Source organism: Eleutherodactylus coqui, chromosome 3 (genome assembly GCF_035609145.1).
Source record: "Eleutherodactylus coqui strain aEleCoq1 chromosome 3, aEleCoq1.hap1, whole genome shotgun sequence".
Taxonomy (NCBI): Eukaryota; Metazoa; Chordata; class Amphibia; order Anura; family Eleutherodactylidae; genus Eleutherodactylus; species Eleutherodactylus coqui.
The window spans coordinates 68,075,610-68,102,677 of record NC_089839.1 but is presented as its reverse complement, the minus strand read 5'-3'; the positions used below and the strand labels follow the sequence as shown (position 1 = coordinate 68,102,677).

Genomic DNA, 27,068 nt, shown 5'->3' with positions numbered 1-27,068 from the left:
GTTCCCTATGTAGAGAAAACTCATCCGACTACTATCCATGACGTGATTAAATATCCAGCACCACCAATAAACTGTCATGCTTCTTGTGGGACATGAGGGATCAAGACTGTAGGATTCTCTCTGGTGTTGTCACACTGCCCCCTTCTGGCCCTGCATGGAGCGTAACACAGGGGATCGTGTGCTGCAGTGTCATTACTTTATGGGAAATGTTAGCTTTCTCCATTTATTAAACAAAATAAACCTTAACTTGCTAGTTTCCAAGACCGTGCGCAGCGCCATCAGCTGAGGTGCCCGATGTGTGTACTGGGGGCAACTAGAAGACGGAGGCTGTCTTCATGTGGCCAGTGCAATGTTAGTCAATTAAAGACTGTTATCCATGCAGCTTTCATGCTATTTTATGGCACATTTTTCACACACATAAAAAAATGTGTATTTTTATCGCCATGTACTACTTGGTTCTTTTTTCATATGATCCCCATTGTAATCTGCCTTTAAAACTGCACTTATAAAAAAATGTCACGTAGCATGTGATGCAATGCGTTTTTTTTTCTTTATGGTCCCATAGAAAATAACGGGTGAATCTTGAATAGTACAAAAATAAGACATGCGCCAATGTTTCTAACTTGGACTATTGGTCGCTAGAGAACTTTTGGGTGTATTCATTTACATGAATGGGTTCTCCTCTGACCATCTCTGAACTGGACAGAAGCCGAACGGGAAAATCGGCTGTGGGAATACTCTTAAGTGAAAGTGTGTGTGTGTATGGGATAGGAAAATTCTGTGTTATGACGCCACCTGCTGTTCACTACAGATTACAACATCCTGGTTGAAAGGTAAAAAAGATTATTTAAAACCTGTTGATTTACTTAAAATTTGTACCTGTGAACACCGCTCCCCGCTCTTTCCCAGTGCATAATGGGCCCTGTTGGATCTCTGTACAGCTTGAAACCTATATGGAGCCGTAATACGATCGAACGTCAGGCCACAGTGTCAATATGTAAAAGCGCACAGCAGCCTGGACAAAGGTCGCCATAGACCATTGTTGAACCATTCCAAAAACCAGACCCCCCGATGTGCCTAGAAATCACTTCTTTTGTATTGCAATCTATGGAAATCTTTCTTTCTGGCCAGTAAACCTAATTGTCTCTGACTGATCTAACTGGTTCCTACTTGTCTTCACCGCCAGTCCATATACTTCCCGCTGATGTCAGTCTTCCTTGTGTGTAATATATTATTATGGCACTATTATAACTATTATCTGCAAACTGGTGGAGTAATGCAGCAAAAAGTAAGCTAGAGTTGGAATATTTGTGACTGCAGCTGGACACAATGTATCTGGGTGTGCATTCTCTGCTTGGATAAAAGACACTGCCTTATAGCCTGCATATTGGGCACACTGCAGGTCACATGATGTCATGTTGACAATTGCTTGTGGTGTAAGCCTCCTGTTTACATCACATGCTTGCCCGCCCATGTGGCAGTCAGGTGACCCTTGAGCAGTGGAGCAGAGGGTAATCTGTCTGCTAGCCGGTCCACAGCTCATATGTGAGGCTACCAGGCTGCCTGCGTCGGCTCTCCTATAGGGGTATGCTGCTCATTTGACTTTCACCAGCACGGAGTTAATTCTTGACCAGAGATGGCGGGTGAGCTGAGTCAGTGGAAACAAGAAGGTACATTTTCTCCTTTTTTATTTACCCTGAAATTGATGATGTGGGAAATCTCTCTCGGCAGCTTGAAGCTTTACATTCGTCCCTTGGAAAAGGTTTAGCTTAAGAGGTGATAATCGGCTTTTGCCTCTGAGTGTTTGCACTTACTCGCAAGCAACCAGTAGAAATGCAAGTTTATTTCTTGGCCCTATTGCAATGTGCAGTTTTATCTGGTGACTTCATTTTAGGATCCTTTCTCTGAATTCTTACAGAATTTAAACCGTGTTTTTTTTTGTTTGTTTTTTCTTCATGTGTTTGTTGCTGAGTCTTGGACTTAAAGCGAAAAATCATCCGGTGTAATGTGTTCCCTGCTGGCACTAATCTGCCTCCTCTGCTTGGCAAGGGTGCGGGCCGTCATGTGGTCATCCAGGACAGACATTGCTTGCTTAGAATATACAGTGCCACATCAAATGCTGAAGTGTTAGGCAACCCCGGGGTTATACATTAACCCTTAAACAATTGTCTGGCTCTTGGAGTGATGTAATAATTGCATAACTTGAATGGTGTAGTGACAAGGAATAGCAAAAAATCATGGGTTTTTTTTGACCGCCTTGTTAGAACAGCTTAGGAGTCCATGAAGGAATAAATTTGCAGTGCAAAGGTCAATTACACTCAAGTTCTATTATTTCTTTCATCCCCCTCCCTATTGCTTAATCTTATCAAGTCACTGTGAGCTTAACACAAATGCTTGGTAATGCTTATAGACAATTGTTTAAAGTGCAGATTGTGAAACCCATATAAGCCTGGTTTAGACACTACGATTATGGCTCCAAAAAATCTTTTGAGCGGTAATCGTTGTGTGACTTTAAGCGCAAGGTGATCGCTCAAACGTTGAGTGATCACTTTGCGCTCTGAGCAGGGGATGCGGAAGACAAGTCGGGCCGCTTGTCTTCTGCATCCAGCTGTTCTCTGCTCGCAGCGCCCGACTGTTGTACAGCTGAGCGCTCCGAGCAGGGGATGCAGAAGACAAGCAGTGCCGCTTGTCTTTTGCATCTAGCTGTTCTCTGCTCGCAGCGCCCGACTGTTATACAGCCGAGCACTCCGAGCAGGGCATGCAGAACACCGCTCTGTTCTTCATACCCCACCTGTCTTCAGGGAGCGGAATGCAGCTTAAACAATATCAGCTGTATTCCACTGTGAATTCCTGATCAGGCTGAAAGAACAATCAGCCTACTGAAAGATCAGCAATGCATAACGAAAAATGCAGTGTCAGTGCCGTTGCACACAATGGTTATCGCTCAAAAGATGGCTTTGAGTGATTATTTTTAGATAGATAGATAGATTAGATATATATGAAACTCGTTGTCTAAATCAGCCTATTTAGACAACGTTACAATAAAAGGTGACTCCTTACAGATAACTCAGGATCCAGAGTTCACAATGGGTGATTGCAGCTCACCTCCTCCCCCTCCCTACTCAATGGCCTTTGCACAGGACACATGTCTAGAACAGTCTCCCATAGAAGTCAATGAGTTCATTGTGTGACTGGCCCATGAGCCTGCTATAGAGCATCTCTGCAGCGAAGGCAAAATAGCAGCCACCATAGTCATGTGTAAGCAAAATTTAGAAAAAAGACAGAGAATAAAAACAGACTAGAAATATGGAAAACGTTTTAATTGGTCAACAAGATACACTTGTGTGGATTCTGTAATGTACATTTTGGGAGTTACGGTACTCGTGCTGCAAAAAAACCTGAAGTAGTGAGAAGTAGTTGGTGGTAAGAGGAGAGGCATACCTATAGACCAAAAATGGAACAAACCAGTTTGAGTTAACACTTGAACACAGCAGACCTAGATTCACTTGTTTTAGGGCTCCTTCACACGGGCGAGCGTCATATTGTGCTGTGATTTACACACTTGCCACCATGTGAAACCCCGTGGATGCGAGGTGTTCATGTGAAAACCGCCTCGTGTCACTTCAGGGATGAAGGGAATCCCCCGGCGCAGCTGTCACAGCGGCGGCAGAGGATCGCAGAGTTTTCGCAGTGCGTGAAAACACTGAGGTTGCGATGCTAGATAGGACATGCTGCGACTTGTTCCCTGCATAGTATCACATTAATATGGAACAATAGATTTTTCTTTTTTTTTTTTTTTTTTTGTAACATGTGGAAAAAGTCTTTAAACTAGAATTGTGCAGTTTGTTTTAAATTAACCTGAGATGAGGCTTGTACCTCATTCTTTTGAATGGAGTCCTATACATGAGCATTTTCCTGCATCACAGTTCAGGATAAAAAATCCTAGCCTGTCCCAGCTTTTTGCTTATCTACAACGCATCGCCCATTGTTTTCAATGGGATAGCAAAACGCATCACACAGCGTGCATGTGAGAGGTTTCCTATTTAAAACCATGTAAAACACTTGCCGATCCTTCAAAGCTGCGCCAGAAGATCGCTATTTCACAGAAATTATGGGAGATGGATTTCCCAGAAAAAAATGCCTCGCATCGGTGTGAGAACTCGCACTGGCAACGCAGTATTTTATTTTGTGCTCTCCTGTGTAAGTAGCAGCGAGGTCAACCTAAACTCTGCCAAATTGAGGTGTCAAAATCTGAGCGTTTCTCCCCCCCCCCCCCCCCCCCCCTCTACAAGCTGTATATCTAGTTTTCAGTTGGCTCCAGCACTACTTCTGCCTCCCTCCCCCACATAGACCTCTGTGGGCAGCATGGGTCTTCACACTCCTCTACTTCTATCCTGTTAACACGAGTTGTCTCAAAGTGCAGCGACCATTTAAATGAAACAGGATTGCCATCTTGTAACTGTTACTGGTACGCGGCAAACGGATCCCTCGTGTATAATGTATTAGCCAAACGCTTGCATTGATGATCTAATGCTATCCCACTAAAGCATGTCTATTGTCTGTTACTAAAGTGGTCAGCCATTTGGATCCATGCATATAACTAGTTACGTAGTATAAACCAATCATGCTTTAGTAAAGTCTGAAAAATACGTGTTAGTATCTTATAGCACCAATATAAAGAGGTGGGGTGGACTGATATAGTAGGAATGTCCACATAATAATCAGCTTCAGAGCTGTACAACTCCCCTGACTCACACTGCCTGTGTGCTGAATCTCCAGTATCTCTTTGAGATGCAGCCTCACCCGGCTCTCCCAGGAGGCAGGGCAGAGCACTGTGAAGCTGCCTCACATATAGTAGGATACACTGAGACCCAGCAGTATGGTGATGCCTGCATTTGCATTTTTTTTTTTTTCTGTTTCATCAAGAAAGTGATGTCTGTGCATGATTATGGCGGCGAATAACGGTCCAAAGGACTTCATTGGCTGTAATGGCATCTGCCAGTTCAACGGAGATAACGGCAGTGTACTGAGCTACTTATTCTGGCATTTTTGACAGAAGCTGTGAGTCTAATGGAGACTTATGGGGTAACAATTCTGTCGCTAATCTATCACTAGCTTACGTTAGATGGGACTTAAAGCAGAGCAAGTGCAGTTACTGCTTACATGCTGCGGCAAGCTTGGACTGCATGTAAGCTGCAAACTGCCACAATTAGAGCTGGCCCTGATTACTCTTGTAGACAGGGCCCCTGAGCCCGCTTTATAGCTAAAACTCGTCCTTTTGATATAAAGGGAGGTCAAAGAAAAAATTAATGGCCTATTTGGCACTATACTGACAAAGCCAAGTTGCCTTTTAACCCTTAGGGACTACACCCCATGCCTGGAGACAGTCTCCCCTTTATGACTAGAGACTTAGTATGAGACTTGTCTTCACAGCATACAAAGGAAGGATAAGGGTTCACATGGGATGGATTTGCTGCGGAATTTCCATGCCAATTGTCCGCACGGAAATTCCATACATGGCTTCTAATCCTGGGATTGACATACCCCACCCGCAGTAGCCTTTCTCCTCTACATAGATACAGGCAGTGAAACTGCTCCAAAAACTGCAGCCAGTGCACGAGAATTTCAATCCGGCCCATGTGAACCCAGCCTAATGGTGGTCCATCCTTTTCAAGCAGTCTAGCCTTTATGGCGTCCTTCATTTACACATACTAACCTATTGTCCACACTCCTATTTATGATCTGTGTTTCACGGGACGGCTAAGCAATTGGCACGAGCAGATGATGTCACTGCTATTTGGCGCAGAATGTTGAGATGGGCAGATCACCACTGACGTCTTGCTCAAATGATTTAAAAATGGTTAAAACGAGCGAAAGTGAATAATCACTATTTTCCTTAAATGCTGTTTAAGCAGCTGTCGTTCAGTTCCTTTCAGTCACTTATACACCAAATGTGAAAGATTATTTCTTGTTTAACCCCTTGAGTGGCACGCCCGGAAAATTTCCGGGGACGAGCTCCACTGCTCATAGTGACATAGCCCGGAAGATTTCCGGGCTATGTATCACTATGGGAGCTGCAGAGCACAATGCCACAAGCTGTTACATTGTGCTCTGCCTGCACAGTCCCACAGAGAACAAAGCAAGGGCTTTGAAAAACCAGCAGAAGATATTGCCGACATGTCGGCAATGTCCTGCTTTGTTTACAGGTTGCCATAGAGACCATCGGCTTGTCAGAAGCAAGCCGATGGTCTCTGTGGCAGGGAGAGCTTGGTGCTTGGCTGTCAGAGGACAGCTAGGTACTAGCTCTTACAGCAGAGATCAGAGAAAACCTCTGATCTCTGCTGTGTTAACCCTTTACATGCTGCAGTCTATGTGACTGCAGCATGTAAAGGGCTGTCACTGCAGCATGTAAAGGGCTGTCACCATCGGACCCCTGGAATGTGATCAGGGGTCCTGATGGGTCCCTGTGGAAGTCCCCTAAAGGGACAAAAAAAAAAAAAATTTAAAAAAAATGTAAAAAAAAAAAGTAAAAAAATTAAACACTTGTCTCCCTTTACTTTGTAAAAAATCAAAAATGCAAATCACACATGTGGTATCCGTGTGTGTCGTAATGACCCAGAGAAGGAAGTTAATACATTATTTAACCTCTTAATGACATGGCCCCTTTTTTTCTTTTTTCCCCATTTGTTTTTTTCCTCCCCCCTGTTTAAAAAAATCACAACTTGTCCCGCAAAAAACAAGCCCTCATATGGCCATGTCAATGGAAAAATGAAAAAGTTATGGCTCTTGAGACGCAACTGCAAAACTAGTTGAAATTCAATGATTAGACCATTTTAAAAAACCTGCCCTGGTGGGCACGACAGGGTGGTAGGAAACCTGCCACTCAAGGGGTTAAACGAGCCAACAATGTCTGCCTGTCTAAACGGGCTGCATGAGCAAATGAGCTAGTGATGTCACTTACCCCAGGTCTAAACAAAATACTCTGTAGGAGTTTTGCTACAAAACTCTGTATGCAGTTACATCTCGGGCAGATCTACAAAAAATTAGAGTTGTGGCTTGTCTAGATGAACATTCCTGCTACCTGAGGACCTAAAAGTGCTTCAGTCCTCAAATGCAAACAGATATGATGGATAGCATACAAAATCTGTATGCCTCCATGCCCACCCGTATCACATCTTGTATCCAAGCTGGAAGTGCTACAACAGGGTACTAGAGCATACATGCCCGCCCATATCGCATCATAGCGATTCTCAACTTGCGGGATTCAAATCGTGCCATGATTTTCCACGGTAAGCCTTTCTGTCAGGCTCATCGTGGAGACCTGACAGCCCTACTCCCTGCGGCGGAGTATCGCTAGCGATATTCTGTTACGCCCGTGGACGAGGCCTTAATCGCACACCGTTTCATGCAGTTCAGACAACTCCTAGGTGCTTGAGGTATGTGTGTGGGTTTTTTTTTTTTTTTAATACATGCATAGACTGGTGTAGTCAAAATCACTGATGCAGTGCTAGATTTCAATGCTGGTGTCCTATATTCTTCATAGTCTTCATCGCCATGTTCTGTGATATGTGCATAGGTCATTGTGCAGGGAGTGAGAAGAGGTAGGCTATCATCATCGCCCTTTTTTTTAACTTTTTTTTTTTTTGACAGGACGAATGTCGGGCAAACTATGCCTGACACTTGCTCCCTCTCCCTCTCCCAATGGCCACTATGTTAAGTCAATGGAGAGGGGTGGGGGAGAGCGAGAAGCGAAATCTCCTGCAGCCTACCCGCCCCCCTGCTGGAGGCTCTGTGAGCGATCCAGCGATACTAGCTCCTGTGTAACAGCACGGGAGCGAGGTGTACGTGGGGATAAGTGTCGGGCATCGTTTGCCCGACATTCGCCCCGTCTAAATGGACTTGAAGAGATGACTGCTGAAAAGTGATCTCCACAGAACGTATATGGGAGTAGGAAAACAGATTCCCTGCCAGAATAGATCAGTCCGGTGATGGAATCAAGCAATGCTGTACAGACTCCATTGACTACAATGAGGTCTGTATGTCCCTCACGCTGATCAGTATTTTCCCGGATGAAATGGTGCAGCATGCTGTGCTATTGTCCAGTATCTTATGCTGAATCCGTGCCGGAGACTGAGTGCGGCCTCTAAACGGCTGCATCAACGCAATCTAAGGGCCATTTTTAGATGGAGCAATTAACATTCATGTAATTATTGGATCGTGCGAGACTGAACAATGGTGTAAACACGGCCAACGATCGCATAACAAACCATCATTCATTTGCCTATTTAATTTTAGCCAGGCATAAAATCCTGACCATAAGACCCGTGTAAGCAGGCGTGCGTTCATCTACTGCCTGTGTACTCTGCATAGAGGCAGATGGGCAGCCAGAAGATCTCCGCCTGCCCTGCCTGTTCTGTGCACCATTATCGCTGCTGTGAAAGCACACAAGCGATACTTTTTGTGGCAACTGTCAGGCAATCAACAGTTATCCCCCACGTACACGAATCCTTGTGTGTATGGAAAGTACAGAATAAGTCAGTGGCAGCATTCAGACGGTGCAAGATAGAGTAACTTTATACCTCCATGCCAAAACCAAATCACTACGTTTCGACTGAAGGTTTTTATCAAAAGCCTTGACAGTCGAAACGTAACTATTTGGTTTTGGCATGGAGGAATAAAGTTACTTCTGTCTGCATGCTGCCACTGATTGTATTTTGTACTTTTGCATTTGATTGGGAATACCGGTTCAAGTTCCCTAGTGGCTGTTGGCATCATTGCAGTCCTACCCGAATTGGGAACAAGTGTGTGTTGCTGGTGAGCCCTTTCTCTCAATACGCCTTGTGTGTATGGAGGCAGACAATGCCATTTCAGTTCTAATCCTTTGTGCTGCTGAGAAGCTGCTGCCAGAAGTGTCTGGCAGCTGCTTGTCTCTTCCTCCGTTGTTTAGACATGCATGGACAGACAATGGCATGTTTACACCAAACAATCAGACAATTGATCACATTTTTTTCCTTAAGCTGAAATGGAGCATTTACTCCAGTCTTACTATTTATTTTTTTCTCTCCCACTGGGACTGAATGTTCCGAGTCTTGAAGAGTCACTACATATCCTATTAGTACAAATCTCAACCAAGAATATTCTATTTAGTGTGCAGTGTCCTGTACATTGCATAGCATACAGATGCGGTGTCCATGTGCTGTGCGATGCCATTGGGACAGAGAATCTTGGGTGCGAGTGTCTCTCCCAGCTATGAGAATATGACCTTTAAAAGAATTAATATTTATAAAGGGGATGCACCAAGATTAGAAGTTATCCCCTATCTACAGGATAAGGGCTTAGTCATGTGCGTATATGGGCTGGCCGATATACGCTTCCATCTAGGCAGTCCGTGTGTGTCTCCCCGACTCTCTGCCTCTCTCCTCCACTCTGGCGTTTGCTCTGTCCCACCCATTGCTGGCTGTGGATCCTAGCTCCACCCCAATCCCACCTACTCCCATTGCAAAACGCTCAGAAGGGAGGAGAGAGGCAGAGCTGGTGAGGGGGAGAGAAGGGGGGGGGGGGACTGCTCAGATGGAAGCGTATATCATCCGGCCGTGAAAATGGCGGCCGGTATACGCTTGTGTAAATAAACCCTGAGGGATAACTTGCTGATCCATGGGAGTCTTGCTGCTGAGATCCACGTAGATCTCAAGAATTGGGCCCAGGATCCCCATCCTCACTGCAGGGTTATTGCATCCCCTGCAATAAGTAGGAGACTGAATGTAGCACTGGTTGCATTGGAACGGCTGTGATAAACTTCACCCACTTGGGTATTTCCGGCACTCCCATTGAAATGGAAGTGTTGTCCACACATGCTTGGCCAGAGCTCCATTAAGAGTGAAGTCACTGCAGGGGGGAGAAGCAAATCTTTTTAGCGCTTGATAAGCTTGTAATGCCTCGTTTTCTTGAAAATAAGATCCATGTTTTAGATTCCTATTTTTGGCTAGGGCTTATATTTCAAGCCTCCCAAAAAATCTGTGTTGGCCTCATTTTCAGGGAAACAGGGTGTTGATCAGCGTGGTTCACCTCGAGTGATGCAATTAATGCAAGGCTGTGTTCGGAATACCTTTCTTTGATTCTATCCAGGGATTACATAAAAAATGCCAGAAAAATAGCCCAGTGTGACTGTTCGTTCCAGTGACGCAATAAACTACTCCCAATTCTTCTGTTTCATGATTGCATAGAATAGAACTCTGAACCGTGTCTAATGCCCTATTTACATGGGCCGACTGTCGGCTAAATGAGCCGGTGACTGATGTCGCCACTAGTTGTAGGCGCTCATGCGGTGTGTTTAGACAGGCAGATCACCTCTGAGAATCGCTCACTTGTCGCTCAACGCTTCATATTCTGTCTGACGTGTGGAGCGTGTAGACGCAGCGAGAAGTCGGCGATGATTTTTATGCTGTTTGAAAGTGAGTGTCATGAAAACTAACCTAACGGGGCACGATGGCTTTGTAGTTGTAACGATCATTGACTGTGTTGGTCATTTGAACAAATTTTGCACGATAATCGTCCCATGCAAGTGGCCCTATAGATGACTGAAGCTGTGAACCTTTTGTTCCTCACCCCGTTCAGCACTTTACTAGATGTGCACCCATTATCCGATAGTTGGTGCTCAGGGAGCTGCTTTCAGGTAAACCTAATCTGCAGAAATGAGCTGGTCCAGGTGACTTTTCTCTTCTGCACATGAAGCCCCCAGCATTGAGCTCCCTTGGAGTGAATGCAGTGAATCAGCTTGTAGTCCGGGGTCTGGGGGTGTGTTCTGCCCCTGGCCGAGTCCCAGCAGGCGCTGGCATGTTCACTGTGACCTCCTGAACGTACCAGCAGGAAGTAATAGGAGTTAGTCAGCTGTGGAAGGTCCCACTGCATGCTAGCAGCTCCAAGATGGATTCCAAGACCGGTCAGTGCGTTCTACAGGCTCCCACGTGTGCATGGACCCCTTATACCAATCGCTACTTTGTTGCTGCATGCATGAGTGACTATTTAGTATTTAGAGACTAGTTGTCCCCTCTACCCTGCGGTGCGGTTCTGCAAACGTCCTTTTTAATTTATTTTTTTAAATCCAGGTTTTGTCTTATTAGGTTTTCTTGCATTTTCCTTTCCCAGCCGTGTATCCCTGCCACTTGTAGCAAGTAGACTGTGTTCCCGCTGGGTGAGCTTTACATGGAAGGCGTAGATGCCGGCTGCTATTTTTAGTGCTAGCAGATGCCACTTCTGTTACATCCCTCCTTACCAAATGTCGCCAGCTGCAGCTGCTTTAAGTTCTCCTTCTTGATCCTTGTAGTTTTGTCATTTACTCATAAGAACAGTTTTGAGGTTTTTTTTTAAAGATGAAGCCTGATAGATGAATGTTCATCGTGACTCTGTGTTCCAGCCTTATAATAGACCTTTTATTTCGGCTCCATGTGCTGTCTGTCTGCATCAGTATTGCCATGTGCGTACGCCGGATGGCGTAGTGGTGGTCGCTGGATAAATGTGATCCTCTTGTGTATTTATGAATGTGACTGTCCTCTTTGTCATCTTTTTATACATTCCGTTCTCTGTACTTTCTAAGTCACAGCAGTAATGGACCGTTTTCCTAACGTTTTGTTACTGCTGTGATACTCTTGTAGCAAGGTTCCTAACTAGATGTTGCAGATTGATACAGTATCACAACTTCTTGTGTTGCTGGGTTCCAGCTGTCCGAATACTTCATTGTCATCACTACAGCTCTCATTCATTGATCTGGTGTGTTCAGTTCTTGGTGTCTCAATGTACATCTGTGCCAGTGTGAAAGGCTCTTAGGTGGCACATGCCATATTGTGTGCTTGATACTGTCATATGGATTGCTGGAATTGATGAGCTGTTACATCAGGACTCGTCGCTGTGATGTTACTGATATCATCCCTAATGGAGGGCTTGAGGGAGTAATGGTGCTAATAATCATCTAGTGGTCAGTGTTTGCCACATCAGTTATTCAGTAGGGTAATGGCTGCGGACGAGGGACTAGTGGAATATTGTCGTTGCCTTCTATGTTCGGAGCTGCAGACCTTTCCTGGCCTCAGTATTTTGTGGATTAAAGATTACCGGAGTCAGCAATGGTGTCATTTTCATGCTGCCATGTGTTCTCTTAACGACATTCATTCCCTGCTGCCCCATAGACTCTCTTTTGCTCGGCCTTATTAGCATTTGCTCCCGGCTACAACAGAAGGCTTTCGTTAACATCGTACAGGTAGAACAAATGGCTGCAGCCCATTCCGGTCAGTTATGTCATTAGGTTGATTGCATTATTGTAATGGAAAGCTTACTGCTGCTTTGATAACTTTTTGTTGTATTTTAAATTCATATTAAGTCTGTATAGTCAGACTTTATTTGTGTATTTCATGCCTTAAAAGTCTGGAAAGATTTTTGGATTTGCACTGCTGTATAGTCTGTGGGTACTAGTAGGTTTGCCTGCTTGGTCCTTCTTCAGGATCTATTGATTATAGCCCATCACTGGTGTAATCTGCTAAATCCCAGGGTTTTCCTGTTAGAAAGTACATCAGATGTTGGATTGGGGTGAAAGTGGCACCTAAGCGGGACTTTTCCATGCAGCTTCCATCATCATGGAGCCATACATGTGAGACGTATGTTATCCCTGTACAGTGAGGCCTACACACATTCAAGCTGTGTGTAATATAGAATATCAGGAACACATACTCAAACGGTTGGTCCACCTTTTTAGGGCGATCACGGCTTTCAGACCCTGAGAGGCAGATTCTGTAAGGTGGCGAACATCCTCCATGCTCAACGATCTACATTTGTAGATAAGTGGGAGCATATCTCTCAACCCTTTCCAGCATGTCCCAGACATGTTCAATGAAGTTAGTTTTGTGAGTTTGGGGAGAATTCATTGTAGCGTTCCTCCACTTCCTAGTGATCCAAGCTCGATGACACTGAGCATTGCCATGTTGAGGTCAAGGAAGACTTCCTGAAGATACGGGTGCAGATGGTCAGCTAATGGGTTTCTGTAGTGTTCACCATTCAAGGATTGTCGTACGACGACCAATGGTGGTCTGTATATTCCTACAGTAGGACACAACTGGAAACTAGGCTGCTCATCTCTGGCTCCAGAGCCTCAGGCCTGCGGGTGGAGGCAGGATGCAGCAGCAAGCAACCTTACTGCGCAGCATGATGCGATTACGCTGGCAGCACAGTCAGAGGGGTCATGGTGGCGGAGTGAGCCAATGTCTCGAGTTCTACTGCAATAGCCAACTTTATCCACATCCGGAGGTGGTGCTTACTCCACTATCTGCAACTATCAACCTGCTGATCACAGTACAGGTTGTAAATCCCTGCTTTAGGTTCCAATGGTGGGTATGCACATGTAAATCTAAAGAGACTGTCATGCTGACTGGTTCCCTTCAACAACATGCGAACCTCTAACCATTGATGAAGATGACAGCTGGCAAGAGCCCGGAAATTGGGTACCGTGGCATTTAGTGACATTACTGACACAATTACTTTGTCACTTCTGATCAACTGCATTACTTGCAGTAACTCAATGGGGTTTGAGCATTGCGTATTACGCATGTAAAAAATACGTAATTAATACTCGGCGCAAGTGATTTAAACTGTATAGAAGAATACCGGAGCGGTCTGCTCAATATTAGGTGATGAATGTGCTTACAACAAACTTCCATGTGACTTCTCTGCATTGCAGCGAGGGCTAATACATAGTGGGAATTAACACTTGCTGTCACTTTATGGCGTTTTGTTCAGGTTTGGCACTTTCCCCTGTGCATTATTAAGCAATGAGTCTTTGCCATGTTTATCTTGCTGTGAACTAAACCATATTTAGAAGCAAGTGAAACTCATTGTCTGTGAAGGTCTTGAGGGGGTTTATACATGTGCAGTCAATGCTCTTTTAAGTTAACCCTATTAGTGCCCATTGCCTGGTAGTCAATGCCTTTTGTCACATTGCTGCTTAATGCTGCAGGGACATGAAGTTTGAGTTTCATCAGTCAGACGATGTAGAAAAGAAGTTAATTAACACGGTGGAAATTGCCCTAATCAATCCCACACATTCAGTGCCCCTTGAACCCATTGGTATTACTGCATTAGAATGTTGGTTACTGTAATCTCACGTTATTTTGCATCTAATTGACCCAGAATTTTTAACTTTTTTTCAGCTGTTGATCTCCTGTACTGGCGGGACATTAAGAAGTCGGGAGTCGTGTTTGGCATCAGCCTGTTCCTGCTGCTGTCTCTGACCGTCTTTAGCATTGTCAGTGTGGTTGCATATATTGCATTGGGTCTACTGTCGATCTCCATCAGCTTTAGAATATATAAAGGCGTTTTGCAAGCCATTCAGAAATCCGATGAAGGACACCCATTCAAGTAAGTGATATATATTCACATTTTCAAGTTCTTGTTGATCCTCTTTTTTTTTTTTGGTCGCAATTTATCTAGGCTTGTGAACAAATTAAGAAAAAATTCAAAAAAAAGCCACAAAATCCCATTGCTCAAAAATTTTTAGATTCCCTTTTTAGCTGTAATTACTGTCGCTGGTATCCTCATAAAGAAGAAACTGTGGTTGGCAGTATAAAGGGACATTTTCACTAGACTATTATTGCGCAAAATTCGTTCAAATGGATGAAAATGCATGATAATCATTACATCTAAATGCAAAACATTGTTTACTATTTATTTTTTTAAAGTCCCTCACTTCAACCAGTATAAAAATGATCGTTGGATCGCTGACTTCTCGCTGCCTGTAAACGCTCCCCACTGAGAAGCAAGAAGTCAGCGGTGATCTGCACGATCGCTAACAACTTGGCGGTGACGTCATCCACTCATGCAGTCGTTTAGCCGACAGTCGTCCCGTGTCAGACTCCACCAGTGGATTATCGCAGCAGAGTCCAACACCGTGTCCCTCAAAGACCCCATACTCTCCTCTCTGGATCTGCCGCACGAGTCCCATCCGGCAAGTGAATGCACAATGCAGCGCTTGACGCAATGGGCGGCGACACGTAATCACGCGATACTTCGGCTGCGCTGTGAAGGATGGTTTCCATTGACTACAATGGAAGCCGGCTGCGCATTTTTCCGGGGCAATTAGAATATGCCGCTATTTCTTTTACGCTGCGGAATTCCGCGATAGAATTTTGCAGTGTGAACATTGGCAGAAGGAAAGCTATTAGGTTCAATAGAACCTAATAGCTGTGGGATAACGCCTCCGATTTTCACAGCGTGAGACGCGGCAGAAATCCATCTGGAGATTAGCCCTAAGTGAAGCATAACTGTATCAATAAAAATGCAGAGACGAGTTTTTATGTTTAGTTTTTTGTTTTTTTTAATTGGAGATTTGTGTTTGACAAAAACAAACAAGCAGATATTTCGGGTCTCTTAAAACTACTTACAGAAGAGTTTTTAATGGAATCCTTTTAAACTTTGCATGTGAAGTTTTCCATTGTGCTATAAATGGGTTTTTATCTTTTAGATAAGCCTCTAGTCAATGACTGCCTGACCTTCAGTAATGTAGATCAAGTTTAGATATTTTTAACTCCAATAAAAAAAAGCCTTCAATGCAGAAATTACATAGTCAGTGCGATGTGGTGGCAGGAAAAATGTCGCTCTAGTGACATGAATACAAATTTACAAAGTGCTGTACATTGCCTGCAGGGATGTTTAGGGGCATTAGCCATTTGCTCCTGGTTTTATCTAGTTCGGCTGTAGGGATCAGGAAAAGTCCCTCTTCATATGTTACTAATGTTTATTCGGGGCCCTACTATATCGGACGACCTGTTGGGTGGAGATGCCTGATGGGTCGTCCCAACGATAATCCATTCTGTGCTTTTACACAGGAAAGATCATCGCAGATGGATGGCGGTGGTGCGGGGGTTGGGGATCGTTTCAGCTCGTCTGCCTCCATTCACAATAAACAGGCAGTTCATAAGTAAACGACTGCCTGTTTACACGGAACGATTCATTATGTGGCTTTCTGCATGCAGAACGCGGCGAATGAATTCTTTAGTCGTTGAGTCGGGGCATGCATTTACATTGAACGATTTACTGGCCCGTATAAAAGGACCATTGTAAACTGCAGAAAAACTCGCAGCATATATGCGATGCGTATTTGGGCTCTGCTCACTTGGAGGCCAAAAGAGTATCCTTTTGGGCCAGTAAGTCAGTATAGCGAACGTGTGGAATATCTTGGAAGACTAGCTTTTGATAGCATGTAGTTTAACTGTATTCTGTTCTATGTGGTATTGAAGAGGGAGAAAACCCCACACCTCTGGACAGCGAGTCCCACTGCCGCCACTATAGTCGGATACATCGGAGGTGTAAGTCAGTTGTCGCCTCTGTTTAGCCGCTAGCTCAGATACACTTGGAAATGTTACAGGCTTATTGTGGGGCAGAGCATAGTACATAGCTTGGCTCCCTACAGTGGGCCATCTTCAAAGAAGCTTAAAAGGGTTGTACTAAGATTTCAAGTTACCAACCACCTTCCTTCACCAATGTCAAACGGGGATCCCATGTCCCCCTTTGTCTGTCACTGCAGGGGTTGCTTCTCCTACTGACTTCAAAGTGGAGTGCTGGCTGATGTGTGATTGACACTCTGCAGTCCCATTGAAAGTGAATGGAGTACCAGCTTGCTTGTCCGACCAGCACTCATTCAGTCTCCTCACTGCAGGGGGTGCCATTATCCTGTAATGAAGAGAACTTGATAAGCAAGTTATTCCCTATCCTATGGCTAGGGGATGAATTGTAACTGTAGTGCAACCCCTTTAACGTATACTGTACATTACACAGATTTTTTTCTCTGGGTGTTTAAGAAATCCCTCAACCCATCGGATGTGATCAGAAGTAACGGGCTGTTCTAGTCGCAGCTCACAACGCCGTCACCATGACCAGAACACGCTGCTGAGTAAAACAAAAACTGCTTGATTGCAAGGACTCGAGCGTCACATTGTGCTTAAGGCGTCCCAGACACACTTTCTTAAAGTCTCCACACAAACGGCCTCAGACATTTGCTATTAATATTTATTATGCAATAATTCAAAACCTCGTTGCTCATGTTACATAAGATGGAATCTGACATTGCACAAAACCACTCACATCTCTACATACAGAAGGAAGGAGCGGCACAGCTGGTGAACTTCCAGGGATGCAATAAGAATATGTAGGTCACAGGGTTAATTTCTGTTTACTTCACTTTTCTAGCACTGGATACAGACATATCAGAAGTTCTAGTGTCTGGTTTCTTTGCCATATAGTTGTCTCAGATCCCTACTTTTCCTCTTCGTTAAAATTTTTGGAGAAATATTCAATTAATGGCTGAATGAATGAACTCTGTACATTCAGTATAGATTTATATTAAGTCTCTGCAGTGGTGAAGCAGATTAACATATTTCATTACAATTTTGCAATCCAGTCTCAGTGTAAAAAAAAATTAAAAATCACGCGGTCTGAAGCTTTCCATAGCAATGAAAGCGTCGGCCCCCTGTCCACAAGGGGAGAATCATTGCGATTCTCCACATGCTGCGAATTGCCATGATTCTCCATGGTCAGCATATCTATTAGATTAGGCTGACCGGCGGAGATTCGTCTGCGGCTTCTGCTCCAGGATGGCGGCTCCCGCGGCGGAGCTCCGCCACAGGATACCGCATCGCCCGTGGACAAGGGGCCTAAAGTTGCTACTCAGCTACTTTAAATACCAATGAAGTGTGAAAATGAAGCCTTCACTGAATGCAGTTAATAGCCAGAGGCTATTATCTGCGCTCAGAACCTTTGTTCTCCATGGGGAAACAATGCTATCAGCACTCCCCGTGGAGAACTACTGATAAGAGTGAAGGGCGATTTTTAGGGTAGCTTGAATTTAACGATCAGCTAGGAGTGCCCAAAAAGCGCACTATGGGCGCACATTTACACTCACTGATGATCACTAAAACGATCGCCGATTAGTGTGTTTTTGTTTTTAGCGATCATCGGCTGGTGTAAATGGGCCTTGACATTGCAGTCCCATCTCCACACATTGTAGCACGGATGCAAACATTCCTAGCTGAAAGAGAGCCAGATTGTTGCTCATCTGGAGCGTCCCTGTTCTGGAATATAACTTTAGTTCTGGCAGTTCATCAATTCTAAAGTGACTTGACATGGTGGAAGTACTACTAGGAGGTGGGATATTACTGTGATTAAACTCTTTCAGAATCTGCACAAAGCTGGCTGCTGACGCCTACAGGCACGGTTATGGCCATTAGATGAGCTCACTTTTTTTTTTTTTTTTCCCCATTCTAATCCATTATTTTTTCCTTACGTCTTGGTTGAGCCTTGTTCACATCCATTGACCCTTTACAATCCAGTTTCCCTGCTGCCCGCACACTGCCCAGCTCTTATTTATTTTGCATGGGCGACTACGTTGTGGATTCCTTGGAATTACTCAACAAACGCACAGTGATCTGTCATTTTTAGAGTTTTTTTTTTTTAAATTAAACATGAGTTATGAGTGTTTCACATCGAAAAAATCATTTGTATTAATACTGTTGTGTATATTACATTTTATAGAGTAAGACTATTCATTTCTAACTTCTGTCTTATGTCCATTAGAAATGAATAGAGTATGCAGGACATGGCCGCTCCGATGTTGGAGCTCTGTCCTGCATAGTGTAATATACGTGTCTGACCTCACCCGACATCAGAACTATGCAAGGAAATCTGGTCAGTCGTCCTTGCCCCAAAGTGCTTCTGCAGCAAATTCCCATTACATACACATACTCCACATATCAAACAGTTTAGGGTACCTTCTTGAGTCCTCAAGGTCAACAGAACTAGAGACTCGTAACAAGTTGACCCATCTTCACCCCTTGTGCTTAAAATATCGCTGTTAGCTCAAGGTATCCCTTCCCACAGTTCTGTGTTGGCACTTCATGCCCTCTGCCAGCAATAGCTCAGTTTATACTGCATGCCCTCCCTTACAACACCCCAGACTTACTGTTACTTAAAATGAAGACCCAAGAACACTTGTGTTTTTTGTACCACTCTCTATGTAATTTCCCAGGGGCCACAAGCTATTCTAATGATTGTCCATGCTTCCCTGCACGGAATGTGTGATCAGAGAGTCCCACGGGGCGTTCTCATTTTACAGAGCGTGGTTATTTCTGGTAACCTACTTCACAGCTCGGGCTACATGATGGCGGAGAGAAAAGCTTGTAACGTCGTGTCACAGTTTAATAGCTTCACACTGGTTGGATCTGAAGATCTTTGAGTGGAGACGTTTTTCTGTTCTTAAGCTTTGTTGTAAGGAGCTCGTGAGCATTAGAGAATCCACAACCATAGTGCCCACTGGTCTTCCTTAGATACATTGTAGCCGTACGTCTCTGAAGGTGTTATGTTACACAAGTGTGTGTGTGTGTGTGTGTGTGTGTGTGTGTGTGTGTGTGTGTGTGTGTAATATATATAGGAAAGAGGAAAACACACCCATAAAATGAGTTACAAGTGCTTGTAGAGGAACACAACTTACATAGTAAGTCTGGAAAAAAGTCATTCACTTACCTCACTCCACTCATGGTCTCCAGTATGAGCACTTGAACAACATTTTATCAATGCCAGTTATATTCATTTTCTGTACTAATCTTGGTTCTCTGTTTCTGTTTAGAGCGTATTTAGATTCTAATGTCACGGTGTCTGAAGACCTTGTTCAGAAGTATTGTAATGTTGCCCTATCACACGTTAACTGCACCATCAAGGAGATGAGGCGCCTCTTCCTGGTGGAGGATTTGGTGGACTCTCTGAAGGTAAGTGCGTGACAAATATATCATGGGTCGACAAATGTAGATTAAAAGGCTATGGACACCTTTTCGGTGGGCAAAAGGATTTTTCACTTAAATGCATGTACAATCATTGTCAAAAATCCCGCCCCTAGAAGGTGTCGTTTTGCTGAAAAACTCTGCATGCAGTTACATCTCAGGCAGATATGCAAATTGCCACCTGAGGCCCTAAAAGTGGTTCCACCTTTGGCCTATAAAAGGCTCTCGGAGGCTCCTTGTGTGTAGTGACCTCTTTTTCTGCTTGTGTAGAGCTTATTGACCACTAGACGCCTCTACAAAACAAGATATTTTGCTCCGTTAAAGTTTGAGAGGGGCGTATTATTGGAATAAGAGAAGCTGGCTGGTCGTATCAATGAATTGTTCCCCACCCGGCCGTTCTGGCCAGACGGTTAGAAGGTGTTGACCAGTGCATGTGTAAGGGTACACAAGGTGACCGGGCTCAGGACGACCATGACAGACCAGCAGTCTGATGTTTACAAGTGGCTCCAACTTGTTTCGTTGCCCGCCATCCAGAGACAGGGGGCGCCATTGTTACAGGCTGCGGTCTGTCAAAACCATTTTTAAGCATTTGGCTGGAGGACATTTGCTCCCACAATGCCCATTACGTGTGCTGCCTTTGACACCCAACCCACCCTTGTCTCCATTTGCCTTGGTATCGTGAACAAAACTGGACTGCTATGGATGAAACCGGGTTGTCTTCATTGAGGAATCCAGGATTAGTCTGGGCAGTAACGATGGCCGTGTTCGTGTCTGGAGACCTAGCAGTGAGCACCTCAATCCTGCCTTTGCTGTGGAGCGGCACATGGCCCCCACTGCTGGTGTCATGGTCTGGGGGGGCCATTGTATACGACAGTTGGTGACCCCTAGTAGTGGTACAAGGGACAATGACAGCTCAGGATAATGCTCAGCCGCACACACAAGGGTGTCACAGAAGCCTCCAACATTATCACGTTTCTGAGGCTGCCCGGTCGCCAGATTTTTTTGCCAATAGAACATATATGGGAACATCTGGGACGCCAACTTAAGCAGTGTATGAGTTTGCAGGATCTAGGCGCTCAGTTACAGCAAATGTGGACCGATATGCCGCAGAATACCATACGGAACCTGTATGCCTCCATGCCTGCCTGTATCACATCTTGTATCCAAGCTAGAGGCGGTACAACAGGGTACTAGAGCCTCCATGCCCACCCGTACCAGGGCCGGTTTACATGGAACGATTATTGTTCAGTTAGGGCCTTATATATGGGATAACTGTCAGGCGCAAAGGCGCCCAACAGCCATCCTAGCGATAATGACTCCTGCGCTTACACGCAGGAGTTATTAGACCCTCTGTTTGCCAAGTGATATCTGCCCGCCTCTGTTTGCATAAGCCAATCTTTGCCCCCCCCCCCCCCTTTTTTTTGGGTCTGTTTGATTTGACTAAGGAACAAATTGGTGGTGTAGATCCTGCAGTTATTTACACAGAACCATTATTATTCAAATTCCCGCTATTCAGAAAGAACCTGCATGATCGTTTGGTGTGACAGGGTCCTTAATTATTGGACAATTATTGAACATAAACACGTCTGACGACTGAGCATCGAAAGATAATTTGTTTGCTTATCATTTGTCCAGTTTCTGCAGTCATAAAAATCAAATGACTGCTGGCCCGCGTAAACGGGCAGTCATTCATCTATATCTAAATGCACCATTAGACCGCACATATTTTGGGCTGACAATTGTTTTTGCAATGGAGTTTAAGTAAAAACACCCCCCCCCCCCTCCCCCACAACCTCCCAAAGGTGTCCATAGCCCTTAACGCTTGTGCCTTGGACCGTCCTAGATTAGGGTTTCTCCTGTCGCATCAAGGAGCGATCCACACGTAGGGCAGTGCAGCATTAACCTCCTATATGCTGTTAGACAACCCTGAACCAGCTAAGGGTCCTTCTATACAAATAGATTCCTCCTGATGACAGCACCTATCAACAATCTGCACTGGTTTCCCTGGCCTTTTACACAGACTGATGCACTCTGCACTGGGGACAAATCATCACATATGTGATCGTCCCCAATTCCAGATCATCGTTGTTGCATGGGGGGGAAATGCTGCCAAGAACAATTATTTCTCTGGCTTTGCAAGAGGCAGTTGGCCAACAAGAGCGTTTCCTCATTTTGTCAGCTAATCTGGTAGTTCTTCACACGGCCTGATAATTGGGCAAAAGTGCATTCCTAGGAGCTCTCCTGCCTGATCATCGGGCTGTATCAAATCTGTTCACAGTTAGTAAACCCACAGCTTCCACCTGCAGATTAGATCACTTCTGCAAGCAGTTGGCTGCTGTTAGATCCGATTGCTTCCGCAGCGCTGTTCAGTGATGGTCATTTTATCAGGCTCTGTACATAATGGGCCTCGCCATCTGATATACAGTCTCAGACACACTAGGGTTAACATCATAGGAAGCAATGTAACATGTCAGTACCCGAGAACCCCCACAACATTGGCCATTGTAAACAGGCAGTCATTCAGCTATAAACTGCCTGTTTACTCTGAATGGAAGACCAAATGCATTGCCCTAGTAGACTAGAAGCACCTTTTTGTTTGGTTGTCAGGGTACTGGTTAGAATAACATTTAATCTGCTGTCTCACTAGCATGTAGCAGAGCTGTACTTGCGTATCAGGACTAATGAATGTAAGGGAGGAACTTGGGGACTGGGACGGACTTCTGTGACAATCATGACTGGTGCAGCAGGGACATGGCTGAGCGTCTGCCTTGGCCTGTAACTTGAGGACTGCTGGCATGTGGGCATTCTCAGACTGCGGTGCCTATTCCTAGGCGCTCCCCTGTAACCCTATGCAGGAGTGGCCTATGCAGGTCTCTGAACATGCTGGGCAGCCTGCAGAGTCATTTCCAATCATGTTCTCAAGTGTTACTTAAAGGTCACAGAGTAAAGCACTTATTGCTGATAAGCCATAACGTTTGGTGACCTTTGTCACAATCAAACCCTTATCGTTGTGTGAGCAGTTGAGCTTTGCGTTTATGACCGGACTTGCTGGATGATGTCACTTTGTTGCGCAATGCTGATCCTTTTCTAATATTTTGCAGTTTGCAGTGCTGATGTGGGTATTCACCTATATTGGTGCCTTGTTCAACGGATTGACCTTGCTGATCCTGGGTGAGTAGGATGTGGCTTTTCTCTCATAATGCAATCGTCACTTTTGAAACAATATATTTTGCTAGCCTTTTCTCACTTTCCTCTGTAGTGTGCATCCAAGGTTTCTGTTGGGAGGATTTCTGATGGAGATCTTGGATGTATACGTTTAACAGATTCCACTTGGTGGCATCTGTTGCCCGTTAGGCTACCATTTTTCTGTATGGCATAGCAGAATCTTGCCTGTTAGTGTGCTGTTCACTTGAATGGGACTGGACTAGCTCCGGCTCAGTATGTCTCCACTGGAAGTATGGGTGTGACCTTCAGTTGATTTTTTTTTTTTTTTTTCAGTGGAAAAACAAACCTTTAATGCAAATATATTACATGATTGATACTCAGGCTGTTATAGGAGCATAATTTCTGATATGTAACTGACTTAAATGGACACTAACATAACATATTACTTTAGGCGTTGGGTTGGGCTCGCACGACAGTGTTGGTACAACGTATTCCGTATGCTGAATACCCCTGTACCAATCTCCCATAGGCGGCCATGTTGGCACGCGCACGAAAAATCGTGGCATGTTCTATCTTGACATTTATTACGTGCGTATATATGCCAAGATAGTACATGATGATGGGCGGCCTGCAGCAAGTACACAATGTAACTGCTGTGTGCTGCTTGCAGGCGGCACGCTGTGACTTTCGGGTTGTGTGAGCCTGGCCTTATTCAGATGTCTGTAATGTTGCCACATAGACTATACAGGGGGGGCAATGTACCTGACACATACCGGCCCGCATCTTCTGGGTGTATGGGCAATATGGGGGTAAATGCCCGGGAATACTCTGATATAGCAAAAAATAGGATGTGAATGCTGCGCTGGTCTGCTGGGACATTGTGAACAATGGGAGCGCCTATTACTAGTCACTGATCCTGCTGAAGGTTACATGTATCAGCTGGTCAGCACTGTAGGTCCTCTGCAACTGAGAACTGACTTCATTTTGGCCATTAATAGGTTTTTTATTCCTTCTTTTTCAGCACTGATTTCTTTATTCAGTATTCCAGTTATTTATGAAAGGCATCAGGTAAGCAGATGGATAGTCATCACTGTTCGTTTAGTACACGGCTTGGGAGCTGACTAGATGCTTCTTAGTTGGAGAACTGGCCGTACTATACTGACCTCATGAAACTGATCTACTTCTTTCTTTACAGACTCAAATTGATCGCTACCTATCGCTCATAAACACGAATGTTAAAAATACATCAGACTTGTAAGTATCTCTTCATAGTAATACCAAAGCAGCATGAGTGGGGATGATCTAGTACTATATGTGTAGTGTCTACTTGTATCGGGCCTATCGCAGGATTCTGATGCTGCCATGTTGGCATTACCTCGCACTGCTGACTCTGACCCTCATACACAATAACATGCATGCTTGATACAGCTGAGTGAAGGGAACGAAGTCCAACTACCCAATCCCTGACATCTGCCATTGGGGAGAGTCGGGAAGCCTCCATACACATCAGATGACTGGCTGTTCTGTATCTAATGTGTAAGGCTACCCTTATTCCTTAGTGACAAGGTCCCACAAACATCTTTCTTTTTTTAAATTTCCATTTTTCATACACGCACACACACTTGTTCTAATGGTATAATTTACTGCCACTTCAACATTTTTAATTGAAATAAAATCAGAGGGAAAAACACACTGCCAGGACTGCTTTTTTTTGGTTCCCCTGTTTGTTTTTCCCCCCTCTGTTCATCGTGCGAGATAAATGCGTTACTTTGAGAGAGCGAATTTTTTACAGATGCAGTAATGCCAAATATGTGGATTCCCCCCCCCCCTCCATAATGAATTTAAATATAGCAAAAAATGTGTTTGTTTGTTTTTTTATTTTTGTTTTTTTATTTTTCATTAAATGTAAAAAAACAAAAATCTTGTCTCTTTAATTACTGCTAGTAATTAAGGTTTTTCCCTTTTTGGCTTTTTTTCTTTCTTTTTAGTGCCTATGGGGGACTTGAACTTTGATTGTTTGATCGCTCATACAGTATAATGCAATACTATAGTATGACTTATACAGTATAATGCAAAAGTATTGCATTATAGCGTGTTATGACACCCAGTCTAATCAAGATGTGCCACAGGCATGCCTTGACAGGCATTTGATTTGTTCATGGCCGCCCTGGGTGCCTTCAGAAGGCTGCCATTGCAACCCAACAGCACCTTACGATCTCATCACTGTAGCATTACATAGCCGCCATTAAAATGACTAGGTCGACGTGTCATGCAGGGATGGAACCATTTTGAAATAACAGACCTCCGCTCTGGCTGATAGATGGAGTAGGTTTACCACTGTGCAGTGTGCCTTTTATGGCAACCTGTAGTCCATGAATGGCGTGATCACAGATTGGACATTGCTGCTTCAGTAGGAGGATTTTTTTGACTGCACGGGGGATTGTAAATATCTATTCTTAAAGGGATTCTGTCACCCGGTCCAGGAAGTATTGCTTGGGGGGCTGAGCTCTGAATCTCAGGGGCGGACTAAAACTGGCTTCTCCCCACCTGCATCAGGCAGATTGACTGCTCTCTCCTCCTTTGTGTATTGGAAGAGTGCTGTCACTCTGCATGCTATGAGGTTGGTGCAGCCCCCTCTGTGATTCAGAGCTCCGCTCCAAGTCCACCTTCATGAACCTTGTGACAGAATCCATCACTATGCAGCCAGCTCGCTACTTCTGCTCCGCACATACTAATTTCCCTGTTCTTCCTTTTTTCTCATAGGATCCTGTCTAAAATCCCTGGCCTGAAACGCAAAGCCGATTAACCGCTACTAAACAAATCGTTTGCCGCAGATACCAATAGGAGCCTCGGATTTTGAGCGCTGTGTATTTGGATTACACGGGGTGGGTCAGGGAAGACCAGCCTTGACATTGCAGAGCAACTTCCCAGATTTTTTTTTTTTTCCCCCTCCTTTTTGCAACGCAGTGTTTAAGGAAGAAACCATTTTTTGTTTTACTGCCATGTGTTTCATTCTAAGTATTGTAAGCTGCTATGTAAGGATTTGAAACTATTTTTCCTGTTTCTCCTGTGTGAAGCACTGTTGAATACAGAACTCTTTATTTGTTTTCTAGCATGCTGTATATTGTGCTTCAGAAGTAGACTTACTGAGCTTTCATGGGCATAATGTTAACAAGTTCTTGCACTGTGTATGAACAAACAAGTCGAGATTTTTGCTTCAGTGTAGATTGGGCGCCCCGGTGCATAGCGCTCTGCATTTTAAGCCCTCCCAGCACTGAACCCGCCACATAGCAAACCCCTCGTGATCATACCTGAAGACACAACAGCGGCTTCTGTTCGGTATGATGGTAGCTCAATCTCGTGATTTATTATTTTTTATGAATTGCCAATATCTATAGTGTTCTCGGAGAGCCTAGCTCTCGTCAGTCGCTCCCACCGTGCTTTCCAATATTTTTTTTTATTTTTAGAAGGAACCTTAAAAATGACATTCTAACTTGTAGCTCAATAGCACACACACCTAAAGGAAGCCCTCCTGCTAGAAACACTAGTGTCTGTTTTAATAAACAATAAAGTCATGTATAACAGTATAGGAACTTACACGTTTTAATGCTCAGTTGAGTTTTCTCGCAAACACATTTACAGTGACTTGAACTTTCTGTGGACCGAGTGCTAAACGCTGCAAATTTGTTTGGGGGGGGAGGGGGAGTCAAAACTCGTTGCAGCAAAAAAAGTGGTGTTTCACAGCTGCAGGAATGTGCTGAAGCAAGTCTTTTGGAATGCATTGTGATACTGTATGTACAAACAAATGAAAAACGAGTATCAATAAAGCTTGTAGACCTTAACTTGGTTAAACTTCTCACAGGATATTTTGTGGTTTTGCAGAAATGTGTTATAACTTTCTTCGGCTGGGTCCACACGGGGAGCTGATCTGCAGTGAAATGTCCGCAGCAGGCAACTCACTGCAAATCAGCCGCGGAAAGCCTCTCTCCAAACTCGTAGCATTTGATGTAGGTTTTATTGTGAACTTCTGTGCGGAATTCACCCCCTAATTGAGGAGAGGTGAATTCTGCAGCGGAATCGGCAATAAAATTGACATGC

At 44.4% G+C, this 27,068-nt stretch overlaps 1 protein-coding gene across 6 annotated transcripts in view; it reads left to right on the top strand.

Annotated features, from left to right (window-relative positions):
• The window catches only part of RTN4 (reticulon 4), a 48,344-nt gene extending 21,532 nt beyond the window's left edge, over positions 1–26,812 (top strand). For 3 of the 6 annotated variants that reach the window (XM_066595702.1, XM_066595703.1, XM_066595704.1), the window contains 6 exons: positions 14,190–14,397; positions 19,655–19,793; positions 22,907–22,976; positions 23,992–24,038; positions 24,166–24,224; positions 25,734–26,812. In XM_066595702.1, the coding sequence (XP_066451799.1) occupies positions 14,190–14,397; positions 19,655–19,793; positions 22,907–22,976; positions 23,992–24,038; positions 24,166–24,224; positions 25,734–25,776 (566 nt within the window). In that variant the 3' untranslated portion in view covers positions 25,777–26,812. Of the gene's footprint in view, positions 1–1,534; positions 1,671–10,800; positions 10,940–12,191; positions 12,279–14,189; positions 14,398–19,654; positions 19,794–22,906; positions 22,977–23,991; positions 24,039–24,165; positions 24,225–25,733 lie in introns of those variants that run through there. The other 3 variants (XM_066595706.1, XM_066595707.1, XM_066595705.1) reach the window with 3 other exon arrangements.
• The last annotated feature ends 256 nt before the right edge of the window (positions 26,813–27,068 follow it).